Raw genomic sequence first — 13,704 nt, 5'->3', positions numbered from 1 at the left:
CTTATAAAAAGAAATTCAATTGAAAGGAACTGCGTGGATTCACGGTTTGAGTCATCAACTGGATACACACTGGTAGCCTCAGCATACAGGTTTTTATTCATATTGTAACTGTCATCATTCAGAGGCCCTAAACTTTCATAAAACTCCATCCCAAAAGGGAAGTAAGACAACCCACGTTACCAATCAATGTCATAGCTCAATATGGAGCAAACTTTGTACAGACCTACTGTGCCTAGATCCAGTTCCAAATTACAAAGGAGAATGTACTTTACTGATTATAGATCCTCCTGTTCTGTCCCAGCAGTGCTGTACCAGTTGGAGTTTTGACTCACTCACTCCCCTAGACCTCTCTTTCACTGGACCTCACCCTCTATGCTCAGCTCTTCTCTCTGTACTGTCTCCTCTCTTCTCTTCACTACTGTTCTCCTTGCAGCTTTTTTTTTTTTTTAAACACTATAACTCAGCCTAAGGCCAACACGTGCCATGGGAAATTTCACTTTTAACCTGACAAAACCTGGCAACCTGACAAAATTATATGCAACTGAAAATATTTTAATGAAAATGTCACCAAAATCTTTAACTATATAGAATTATAGAATCATAGAATGGTTTGGGTTGGAAGGGACCTTAAAGATCACCTATTTCCAACCCTCCTGCCATGGGCAGGGATGCCACCCACTAGATGAGGTTGCCCAGGGCCTCGTCCAACCCAGCCTTGAACACCTCCAGGGATGGGGCATCCGCAGCTTCTCTGCGTAGCCTGTTCCAGTGCCTCGCCACCCTTTGAGTGAAGTATTTCCTCCTAACCCCTCATCTAAATCTTCTTTTAATTTCAAATCATTCCCCCCTGTCTTGTCATTAACTGACTGAGCAAAAAGAACAGTAATAAAATGGTATTTAAGAGCTCACACTTTCACAAATGCCCTGTTGAAGACATGCATAGCTACACATACCTAATTAGTATGTGTAGGAAAGAATGTAACTGCTTATGTGAATAACAGAAGAAAACACAACACTCATAGGTGTTTTACTTACATATGTATTCCCTTTGCCATCACACTAACACATATTGTAGCTTACGAACAGCATTTCAAAAGTTATCTTGTGAACTTTAAAATTCCTGTCATATTTCTAAAGACTAGTTTTAGTTGAAGGAAAAGAGATTCAAAAAAAATGCAATCCACATTTGGAAATTAATGCCTTTGTGTGACATACCTCTCTTCGACTGAAACTTCCTTCAGCTGTTGATGTGGTTTTGTCCCTTCCATTTCTCGGATGCTTACTGCATATATCTTAGTGGTATAGTCAATTGCTTTTTCTCTTGCAACATCACTATCATACCCTTAGAAAAATAAAACATAAAACAAATTACCAATGTTTCATAGTGGAAGACTACAAAAGAAGATCTACACCACCAAAAGAAAACAATCCTACCAAACTCTCCCTATACTGAACTTTAGCACGTGATTTTATTTTTTTTTGCCCACTTCAAGCTAAACATTCGTGTGAGTTCTGTGGAATGAAGACCATTAAAAATGTGTGTTACATAATCCTTTTTACCTCCATCTTCTTCTGCATCTGTGTCTGATTCTTCACTATCAACCAGCTTACTCTCCTGAATGCCCAAAAATTCTCTGGTCCAGATCATTAAAGCTGTATCAGCACCACCTACAGTCAGCAGCACAGAATCATTGTGTAACCACCGAACATTGGTTACCTGTGCACTGTGACCCACATACTTCTTGAATTTTGCATGTTGGCCCTGTAGTACAAAGAATTTGTGTATTAGCAGTCTGATGTATTATGTGCATCACCTTCCCTAGATCCTTTTTTACTACAGTTTCTAATCTGAGAAATAAATACACTTATTACCTTTACTGGATATGAAAAAAGCTTCACAAAACCAAAGTCATCTCCCGTAGCTAGTAGCGTTCCATCTTTTGTAAGAGTAGCTGCATTTACAACGGTGACATCACTGTGCATGGGCCAAATTCCTTCACATGTAGGACCCAGAACACATGTCCAGGTGTCCCACTCAATCTTCTCTATCTGCAATCAAAATTTCACCCAAAGAAGTGATCTTAATACACCCCGAAAACACAGTTTTAATGCTTATATTGTTTGTATGTCTGATATTAACTATTTTAAAAATGTTTTTTAGAAAGCGTTCACTGTTTTCAGCTAGTTAGCACAAATTACACTTCTTTATCAAAAGGCTTAAAAGCAACTTTAAACATTCTCACTTTCCCTAGATAAACATGATCTGGATACAAATCTTAAAGATTTTCTGAGGCACTAAATATTGGCAATTTTGTAGAACATTTACGCATCACAAATAATCAAGAGGACTGAAAGCTAGGTCGTACCATTTAAAGGTGGTTTATGAACTGCATGCACACTGATTACATAGAAAACAGGTGAGTGTTCAGGAAAGAGGATTTGGGGAAACAACTGCTATTAAGCAAGCAAAAATAAATTTAGAGATACAAATAAAAACTTTAAAAGTTCTACTGTTTACAAATGCTACGAAAGACACTCTACAGAATGAGTAAGTAATTCTAATTCTAAACACTGTAAATACAGTACCGTGAAAGGAAAAAAAATCCCATTTTAAAGACAAAATATGTTAACTTTCAACTGTCTAGAAAAGTAACTTTTGCAGTAAGAAAAAATAAAAAAATAAATAAAAATATCCAGTAAGCATAATTCATACCTCAGCAATTCTTATAATATGCCTTTTCCCTCTTGGTGCTTCAAAAAACAGTTGTTCCTTGGCACCAGAATTGACTTGCAACAACTTTCCTGGATATGAAATAAGAATTTATTGTGAATCTTATTCATTATTATGAGTATTATGAACTTTCTTTTTATTGAATGAAGAAGTTTCTGGAAGTAAGCACACAAATTATCCTCCAGAGAGTTATTCATAGCAAAAGTAAAGACAGATGCTTAGACTCACTCTTGTAAGAATTCTACACTCTTGATTTCACTGCAGAGCTAGTGTTTTAAATACCATCCAACAATCTTGAGAAATTAGTCTTGCAGCAAATGTCTACCTTTTGAGAAGAAATATTTCATTTGTGTTTTTATCATCAGAACAGTGGCAATTAAAAAAAGCCTGAGTATTAATTTTCCTAAAAATTTTTCAAGCCAGTTCTGTCAAAAGTGTAAAACATTTTAGGCTCTTATATATTTTGCTCTGCCTAACTAGTATGTAGTCCAGCTACACAAGAAAATGACCTTCAGTATGAAGTTTACCAGACCCATACAGATACTGTCATAACATGAAGATAATCTTGCATGTGATTGATAGTATGCTAGCAGCATTTGTGCATGAAGAAGCACAAAATGCTTTCAAATTTACTCTCTATATTTCTGATACGTTTATTCTCACCAAAAAAAGATCTGAATAGATTCTGAAGGGAGTTTAGCTCCTGTCATTGTCAGTGAACTTCCACAACACTACTGTTAACAAGGTAAGTAGGGCTCAGACTCACAGGTGGTTTTGAACAGAATCATATTATGGTCAGGAAGGCTTATTTGCATGAGCTCGTTATCAATCCTGTTAGACTTAATTAGTTGTGACAGTAATGCTCTCTAATTTCATTGCACTGATTGCCTGCCATGTAATGCTCAGCGAAAAAAAGAAATTGGACATAAAAGGTGGAAAAAAAATTGGGCCACACAGTACAAAATTACAGGACAAAGAAAAGCAGTATTATGTTCGTTAAGTGACGGTTTACTCATATGTTGTTATTAGTGAATTACCTCGTACTCTGGTACAAGTGCTACAAGTGAGGATGAATTCCCTCAGCAAATGTAATTGCACTGAACCCATACAGTGTTCGATGTTGAGAAAGTATTTGTCTTAGTAGTTACAGTTTGTCTTAGTAACTGGTACAAGAATGGTTATCACAGAATCATCTAGGTTGGAAGAGACCTCCAAGAACACCGAGTCCAACCTCTGACCTAACACTAACAAGTCCTACACTAAACCATATCACTAAATGCTACATCTAAATGTCTTTTAAAGACCTCCAGGGATGGTGACTCAACCACTTCCCTGGGCAGCCTATTCCAATGCCTAACAACCCTTTCGGTAAAGAAGTTCTTCCTAATATCCAACCTAAACCTCCCCTGGTGCAACTTTAGCCCATTCCCCCTCATCCTGTCACTGGGCACGTGGGAGAATAGACCAACCCCCACCTCTCTACAGCCTCCTTTAAGGTACCTGTAGAGAGCGATAAGGTCGCCCCTGAGCCTCCTCTTCTCCAGGCTGAACAATCCCAGCTCCCTCAGCCGCTCCTCGTAAGACTTGTTCTCCAGACCCCTCACCAGCTTCGTTGCCCTTCTCTGGACTCTCTCAAGCACTTCCATGTCTTTCTTGTAGCGAGGGGCCCAAAACTGAACAGAGTACTCGAGGTGCAGCCTCACCAGAGCCGAGTACAGGGGCACAATCACTTCCCTAGACCTGCTGGCCACGCTGTTTCTGATACAGGCCAGGATGCCGTTGGCCTTCTTGGCCACCTGAGCACACTGCTGGCTCATATTCAGCTGACTATCAACCAATACTCCCAGGTCCTTCTCTGCCAGGCAGTTTTCCAACCACTCATCTCCCAGCCTGTAGCTCTGCTTGGGGTTGTTGTGCCCCAGGTGCAGGACCTGGCACTTGGCCTTGTTGAACTTCATACAGTTGGCCTCAGCCCAGCCTATCCAGATCCTCCTGCAGAACCTTCCCACCCTCAAGCATATTGACACACGCACCTAATGTGGTGTCATCTGCAAACTTACTGAGGGTGCGCTCGATCCCCTCATCCAGATCATCAATAAAGATATTAAAGAGAACTGGCCTAGTACCGAGCCCTGGGGGACTGCACTAGTGACCGGCCTCCAACTGAATTTCACTCCATTCACCACAACTCTTTGGGCCTGGCTATCCAGCCAGCTTTTAACCCAACGAAGCATACACCAGTCCAAGCCACGAGCAGCCAGTTTCTTCAGGAGAATGCTGTGGGAAACGGTGTCAAAAGCCTTACTGAAATCAAGGTAGACTACTTCCACAGCCTTTCCCTCATCCACTAAGCGCGTCACTTTGTCACAGAAGATCAGGTTCATCAAGCAGGACCCAACTTTCATAAATCCATGCTGACTGGGCCTGATTGCCTGCTTCCCCTGCAAGTGCCGCGTGATGACACTCAAGATAATCTGCTCCATGAGCTTCCCCGGCACCAAAGTCAGACTGACAGGCCTATAGTTTCCCAGGTCTACCCTCCGGCCCTTCTTGTAGATGGGCGTCACATTTGCTAGCCGCCAGTCAACTGGGACCTCATCTGATAGCCAGGACTGCTGATAAATGATGGAAAGCAGCTTGGCCAGCTCTTTTGTCAGTTCTCTCAGTACCTTTGGGTGGATCCCATCCAGCCCCACTGACTTGCGTACATCTAAGTGCTGTAGCAGGTTGCCAACCATTTCCTCGCGGATTATGAGGGCCACATTCTGCTCCCCATCCCCTTCCACCAGCTCAGGGTGCTGGGTATCTAGAGGACAACCGGCCTCGTTGCTAAAGACTGAGGCAAAGAAGGCATTAAGCACCTCAGCCTTTTCCTCATCTCTTGTCACTAAGTTCCCCCCCGCACCCAGTAAAGGATGGAGATTCTCCTTAGTCCTCCTTTTCATGTTTATGTATTTATAAAACCATTTTCTGTTATCTTTAACAGCAGTAGCCAGATTGAGCTCCAGATGAGCTTTGGCCTTTCTAATTTTGTCCCTGCAGAGCCTTATAACATCCTTATAGTCCTCCTGAGTGGCCTGCCCTCTTTTTCAAAGGTCATAAACCCTCTTTTTCTTCCTAAGCTGTCACCACAACTCTCTGTTCAGCCAGGCCAGTCTTCTTCCGTGCTGGCTTCTCTTTGGGCACATGGGGACAGACCGCTCCTGAGCCTTTAAGATTTCCTTCTTGAAGAGTGCCCAGCCTTCCTGGACTCCTCTGCCCTTCAGGACTGCCTCCCAAGAGACTGCCAACCAGTGTCCTGAACAGCTCAAAGTCTGCCCTACGGAAGTCCAAGACAGCAGTTTTACTGATCCCCCTCCTGACTTTGCCAAGTAGAGAACTCTACCATTTCGTGGTCACTGCCCAAGACAGCTCCTGACCACCACATCTCCCACCAGTCCTTCTCTGTTCGTGAACAGAAAGTCCAGCGGGGCACCTCCCCTGGTAGGCTCACTAACCAGCTGTGTCAGGAAACTATCTTCCACGCTCTCCAGGAACCTTCTAGACTGCTTCCTCTGAGCTGTATTGTAGTTCCAGGATATGTCTGGGAAGTTGAAGTCCGCCACGAGAACACGTGCTGGCGATTTCACCACTTCTGCCAGCTGACTGTAGAACTCCTCATCTGTCTCCTCATCCTGGTTTGGCGGTCTATAACAGACCTCCACCAGGATGCTTGCCTTGTTGGCCTTCCCACTGATCCTAACCCATAAGGACTCAACCTTATAATTCCCAGTCTCGAGTTCCACAGCATCAAAACACTCTCTAATACAGAGAGCCACACCAGCACCTCTTCTGTGCTGCCTGTCCCTTCTGAAGAGCTTATAGCCAGTCATTGCAGCACTCCAGTCATGGGAGTGGTCCCACCACATTTCAGTGACGACAACCAAGTCATAGCTTGCCTGCTGCACAATGGTTTCCAGCTCCTCTTATTTGTTGCCCATGCTACGTGCATTAGTGAAGACGCACTTCATTTGGGCCATTGCCTTCTCCCCCAGCCCTGACATTGTTTCCCCCTGGCACACTTCTAATGAGCCTCATTTCATCCCCATCCCCCTTCTTACCTAGTTTAAAGCCCTCTCAATGAGCCCTGCCAGTTCCTGGGCTAGTATTAATTTTCCCCTTAGAGACAGGTGGGACCCATCTGCAGTTATCAGGCTGGGTGCCGAGTAAAGCACCCCGTGGTCAAAAAACCCAAAGTTTCTGTGTTGGCACCAGCCTCTGAGCCACGTGTTTATCAGGTGGGCTTTCCTTGTCCTCTCTGTACCCCTCCATGGCACTGTAGGGATGGAGGAAAACACCACCTGTACTCCCGCTCCATCTACTAATCGTCCCAGTCTCCTAAAGTCCTGTTTGATACCCTTCAGGCTTCTGACAGCGATTTCATTGCTGGACTATCAAAAGAGGATAGTAATCAGAGGGGCGAACCAGGTTAGGAAGGTTTCTGGCAATGTCTCTGACCCTGGCCCTAGGGAGGCAGCAGACTTCCCTACGGGTAGGGTCAGGCTGACATATAGGGCCCTCTGTTCCCCTGAGAAGGGAGTCGCATACAACAATTACCCTTCTTTCTTTCTTAGTGGAGGCAGTCTTGAGGCATGGAGTCAACTTCCTTGCCCTAAGCATCCTCCTGGGTAGACTTCTGACCTCATCCTCACCCACCAGTCTCTCAAGCTCCAAGGCCTCAAACCTGTTGTGTAAGGGCACCAGGGAAGGTGAGGCCGGTAGGGAGGGGGGTTGCCTGCAACGCTGAGCAGGGACCTGCTTCCATTCCTCTTCATCTCCTACGTCCCCTCCCTCTGCTCAACAGCAACAGGGCAGAAGGTCCAACACTGTTTGGGGTGTCTCACCCTGGTGTCTTTCCTTCAGGCCTTGCAGGGAGTTGCTCCACCAGTCTATTTCCCGCTCACACTCCCTGATGGCCCTTAACCTCTCCACACCCTCCTTGAGCTCTGTCACCAGAGCAATTCCGATATTCCCTCTTGCAAGAACTTTTAAAACTGAATCTCTGGTCAAACATTTTACCTCTTGAGTCCCAGTCAATGTGTGTGATATAGCTAGATGCACCTTTACAAATGCCAACTCTTTTGCTGGTAAGCACATTGTAAATATCCACAAAATTATCATGGGAAGCCACAGCCAGGTATTTTCCTGATTCTGTAAAGAAGAGACATTGAGGTTATGAAGGGCATACATGCTATAATTATTATTGCTATGCATTTTTATTACTGCAGTTGACCCAAAGGCCCCAGGCAGGGGTGGACCCCATTATACAAGGCTACATACAACTATACAGAATTGTAAAGTGTTTAAAGACATGAAGCACACAAAAAGTCAACCTACTTTCTGAACATTCAAACTTATGTCTAGAGTAGAAAAACAAACTCTAAGATAAACACTGCCCTTTCACTTTGCTTTCTAATTATACCTCGTGAAAACTTTATATCTGAGATCATTTCCTTTCTGTGGTGAAAAGATACCATATCTTCAACAGTGTCAGCATTTACCACCAGAAAACTCCCATCATTCAATCCTACAGCCAAGGCTTTCCCATCAGGAGAAAAGGCACAGCATCGTCCACCTATCAAGGAAAATGAAAAGGAGTATCTTAAGGTTTCTGAATTTGTGATTGAGAAACCTATCACAAATTGTAAGTGAAAGGTTTTTTGCATCAAGTATATGCTTTTAAAATGTATTTGTTATTTATTAAAACAAGTTTATCATGTGATAGGAGAACTATGAGAACTATGATTAACATTTTACTAAATGGCAATGTACAGTCTTGTACAGGCTGTTCTTGAGTTGACAACAGTGATTTCATCAGTCTGGAAATCGGTTTAGCTGCAAATATCTCATTTCATTCTAAACTCACCAATTATATAAATATATAAGGAAAACATACAGAAAGGAAATTCAGATAAAAAATTCAAAGACTCATTACAGGTAACATAATCATAAGTCTTTCAGAGATACAACACTTGGAAGCTTCTTTGTTTTATGATTGAATAACAGTTATGCGCTCAGGTAGAGCACATTTAAAACAGAGATGTACTACATTTTCTCCACTTACTTTTTCCCCCCAACATTATTTCTGACCATACAGCTATCCTCATCCACCCCTCAGATCACCTCTCCAAAACATTCAACTTTGTTTTCCCTCAGCTAGTTAGAATTCCTCTGCTCTGGATCTGTCACTGAGAAAGACGCACGTTGAATTTACACCATAAAATTTCCTGAAGGTTATGAATTGAGTAAATGAAATGAGAGTAATTTTGAGAAGGCAGCATTTCAAAACACCTCATCTACTTTTATGCAGAAGAGAGGGCAGGACAACTGTTCATTTTCAGAGAAGCTAATAATAACATATAAAGTTCATATTGTCACTGAAGACTGATCGTGCTTAACAAGCAAAAAATTTTACATTGGTCTTTATAAGGAAACTTTTTAATGTCAGCAAACGTGCTGGCCTTAAATATTCTTAGGAAGGAAAATGATTCTGAGGTCAAATCATTCCCCCCAGAATCAGAGTAAAACAGATAAAAATTAATTTTATTATTATTCATTACAATGGATTATAACCCTTTCTCTTTCTACACTTGTCACAGACTGGACACAGGCCAAGGACAATTTACTTCCTATGCTTCCAATTTTTTGATGATTGTATCCTCTTCCTACCTCATTAATGTTTGTGATGTGCACTGAGAACAAAGACGGAGATGTCACAGAAAGTGTCATTATTATCACAATACATGACCAAATGAAGCTTACCTTTTTTGAGTTTCCTCACTGCCAGCATGCGGTGCTGGGAAGAAAGTTCCCAGATTCGAAGTGTTTTATCATCACTCACTGTTGCACAGACAGGCAAGACAGGATGAGCTGCCAAGCCCCAGACTTCTCCTTCCATATGTCCCTAGAGGAAAACATTTAATATGAGGAAGTAATCCATTTGCCTTTATGTAACGTGTTCTAGCACTTGACTTATCTCCCTTTACAAGTCTCAGACAATAAGGCCTTCATCATCTCCTCTCACACATTTTCCACATTCAAAGAGACCTGAATGTCTGGTCTGGTTCCTCTAATAACCACCCGAAAAATTAGTTTCCTTCACTACTGATAGCTGCAATTCCTGTTATATCACTGTACCTCCCTCTTCCAGACTTGAATTGAACAGGAAATAGTTAAGCCCAAGACAGGACTTTAGTACATTTCAGGATTTCACGATGATCTGTCTACAAGGTTTATACAATTTTTTAGAACTTCTCTGCCCAATGTACACAAACTTTGTTCTTTTAATTTTTCCTCAGAACTCACTGAAATGTTTTAATCACTCTTCCTGCATTCTCTAGATTTCCTTCAAGTTACATATAACTTGCTGGCACAGCATTTCAAGATTAAATCATTTCTCACTGTTCTCAGTCTGAATTTCAGCTTGGTAACTGGCTTTTTTATTGAGATAGGAAAATACCATTAAAAAAAAAAAAAAGGAAGGAAGTGTCATGGTCTCTTGATTACATCCTATGTATTTTATATTTCTGCTCAAGTTGATGCATGAGAGCATGTAATTTAGTCTGGATGACATTAATAAAACTTCCCTTTATCATAAAACTCACAGCAAAGACATAATTTTGAGGTAATTTTACTATCACATCTCCCTTACTATACTTTTACTTTTACCTTTACTATCACATATTCCCTTACTATTCACATGAAGGGAACTATATTAGGATGAGATTGCAATTCAAAATTACTGTACTAGTTTAAAATAATTTATAAAATAAAACATCTCACTTTTAGGTTACTAATGCTGTCATGCAAACAGTATAAAACTGGAAAATTACTTTATGTGATCAGAACTAGCTGGAAAGAAAAATATAAAAGATAAGAAACATTTTTTGTAAAAAACAATTTAGTTAGCTACAGAAAACAAAAAGTAAAAACAAATTATGATTTAGTAAATGATACATGCAATTTTCTACATATAGACAGCATACTTATTAAAGAGACTAAAACAAAGCAACGTTAGATACATCAGTGGGCATATGCATGTCCAGAATTTATTAACTTAACTTCCCCGAATCCTTTGTCTTGCAAAAAGAGATCTTTTTATACTTTAAAACACATGCAATGACAAGCGCATGTCACTGTAGAAAGATGTTAGAAGTCTAAAACAATTTTTCACAAATATAAGATCCTTCAGAACACACTATATTATTTCAATAAAAGCAAATAAATGGATCCATACTGTCAAAACAAAAAAATACGTTGTGTTAGCTCTGCTCTTCATTTTCCATTTTTATATTGGGTCCTGAACTGAAAAGCCTAAACATCCATTAAAAGTCTCATAAGCATGTGAACTTAATGGACTCTTAGCTTTTAGCTAAGCTTAGCTTTTAGTTTTAGTTTCAGAATTCTGTAATCCACAATGAATCTCAAAGTCATTTACATAAGAAAGCATCAACTTCTGTCTGGGCAAGGAAAGGAATGATGGCCAACAGAATTAATGAAAACAAAGCAAATGAATGGGGAAATCCAATAACGTCTTGTACTTCTACAGGGAATGTTTTGATAGGAAGATCCATATTGTACCTGAACCAGTAGAGTCATAGGACCACTTTTATCAATTTCAAGTATCTCTCCATTTTTAGTTCCCACTAGTATATGCCCATGTCCTAGACTGATGGCTCGAATAGAGGGATTGTCTTCTAAAAGTAAACCTGAAGAATACAAGGACATTCATTTTAGGTTTTTCTTGTGAAACCAAAAAGAGCCTCACCTCACCTGAAGTTTATACCGCTTATATAACTAAAACTTGTTTAAAATCAACCATGAAACATGAGGTACATTTACCTAATGGATTTAATTAATAGTTTGAAGGAGAAGAGCTTGTGCTAGTCTATATTGTGGCTTTGTAAAGATATTTTACTGATTTAACAATGACTGTGTACAAGGGGTTCAGATGCTGCAGCAACATAGACATTATTTCTGTGATTGTGAAAACCACTTTACACACTGATGCCTGGGGAAGTACAATTTAACAGGTCTTTCCAACTTATCAGGACCCCAGTCCTACTATGCGAAACCTGGCCACTTGAGGAAGCAAGTTGCTAAACACAGAACAGATTTTCGAACAGACAAACTCATGCTTGTGATATTTCTTTTTAAAATAATTTCTTCGGTGAAAACAAAGCCAAATGTCAGGGAATAGAGGAAGAAATAGCAGAATAAAATATAAAACGACAAAGACTAGGTGAAATACAAGTTATTTCAACCAAAATAGAAAAAATCCAGCACACAGTAGTAAGTAGTTTAGTAATATTTCCTTTGTGTTCTGGTAAGATTTGACATCTACTACTGCCATTTTAATAGCCTTCACGCATGTAGTCCTTATTAAACACACTGAAAAATAATACCTTTGGAACTAGCAGATAGTGCTGCTCTTTTAATAGCATACGTCTTCAGACATCTTTCAAACATATCATCCCAAAGTGCCACAATTCCATCTTTTCCACCAGTTACAAACCCCTGTATGATCACAGTACGAAAAACATTTATAAACATCACCACTCTCATATTAACATGTGCCCAAATATAGGAGAAATTCCAAGCACACAGGAGAATTTACACAATTCAAACTTCTGAAGCCTCTTCCTACGAAGAAACCATTTAAGAGGAGAATTATGCTTTTTTTTTTTTTTTTTAAGATGTTTTCTAGGGTTTTATCCTGTAAAGGTTGATAACCACACAGAGTGCATACTACTGTAAATAGCAATGCAATGCTGGACCATAACATTTTTCTGCATGGGAAAGTAAGCTATGGAAAAACATGTGCTTCATCCTTAGAAGAGGCAGTAGTTGATAATACTAGCTTCCCAAGTTATTGCAAACTCAACAGACTTAACTGATGTTTCAAACTGTTCTAATAATGAATAGGAACTGATTCTTTGATCAATTCCCTTGGTAGATTCCCTTCATCTGTACCAAGCGCAAAACACAGCATAAATCACTAACCAACACAAACGTAAGTGAAGAGGATGTTCAGAGGATAAAGTACCATGATCAGAGAGAAAAACTGATGGAAAAACTAGGAGCAATCAAGTAGGGCCAGAAAGGACTGAGCTGGAGGGATCTTAACTGCCTTTAACACATAAAAATGTTTATAGCTAAATATTATTCTTCTCATGCTAGAGTTTTAGAGCTGAAACGGTAATCCGAGAAAGGATATTCCATTATCAACATCTTAAAATTGCCAGCGGATTTCCAGTAGTAAAACTTAGCCTCAGTCTTCAGAGAAAACCTCAGGTATGTAATATCAATGATATAAATTTGCCACAGTTTCTCTTAAAGATTTATTGATGCATCGGAAGAAAAATACTTCTGATATCTGGAATAATCAACTCAGGAAAACAAAACCTTTGGATACTTGAAGCTTTGCTTGCCTAAGACACACTGATAGTACATATAGATACAAAAATAATGAAGATGAATAGATCACAAAAGACAACAAATACCTTATCCAATGCATGCATTGCAAATACAGGCCCATCATGAGCTTTCACTGTCTTAAGCAACAGCGTATCCTTCCAGATGAAAATGTCTCCAGTAGCTGCACCAGAGAAAACTAAATCTTCTATTCGCCCATATGAAACGCTCATCATAGTTTCCAATTTTCCAGTACTTCCAAATGTTCCTCGTTTTGATGTAAAGCCTCCACCTGCAATATAAACAAATGCAAGTCCTTTTATACTTCAGTTTGTAATCATAGTGCTGTACAGGACAAATGTCTTGACCTCATCATCTCTTGTGACTGCCTAAGACATTGTAGATAACAGAAACACTGAAAAGTTAGTGCACAAGGGACAAACACATTAAGGGAAAAATCAATCTAGTAATGACAGTTTTGAAGCAGTACACCCTGTATTCTTGTTACTTCCATGAAAATG

The 13,704-nt window shown here is 40.2% G+C and overlaps 1 protein-coding gene across 12 annotated transcripts in view; it reads right to left on the bottom strand.

The window, feature by feature from the left end:
• The window catches only part of EML6 (EMAP like 6), a 135,091-nt gene that overhangs the window by 26,530 nt on the left and 94,857 nt on the right, over positions 1-13,704 (bottom strand). For all 12 annotated transcript variants that reach the window (XR_014582893.1, XM_083832334.1, XM_083832338.1 and 9 more), the window contains 10 exons: positions 13,273-13,475; positions 12,175-12,286; positions 11,351-11,478; positions 9,533-9,674; positions 8,193-8,345; positions 7,790-7,921; positions 2,714-2,802; positions 1,873-2,049; positions 1,561-1,762; positions 1,216-1,342 (listed from right to left, as the gene is read on the bottom strand). Coding sequence is in view for 11 of the 12 variants with exons in the window: in XM_083832334.1 (XP_083688460.1) it covers positions 1,216-1,342; positions 1,561-1,762; positions 1,873-2,049; positions 2,714-2,802; positions 7,790-7,921; positions 8,193-8,345; positions 9,533-9,674; positions 11,351-11,478; positions 12,175-12,286; positions 13,273-13,475 (1,465 nt within the window). In the remaining variant the exon portion in view is untranslated. The remainder of the gene's footprint in view (positions 1-1,215; positions 1,343-1,560; positions 1,763-1,872; positions 2,050-2,713; positions 2,803-7,789; positions 7,922-8,192; positions 8,346-9,532; positions 9,675-11,350; positions 11,479-12,174; positions 12,287-13,272; positions 13,476-13,704) is intronic.

This window comes from Anser anser (assembly GCF_964211835.1).
Source record: "Anser anser genome assembly, chromosome: 3".
NCBI lineage: Eukaryota > Metazoa > Chordata > Aves > Anseriformes > Anatidae > Anser > Anser anser.
Note: the sequence above shows the minus strand (reverse complement) of the source record. Positions and strands in the feature narration are given on the sequence as shown.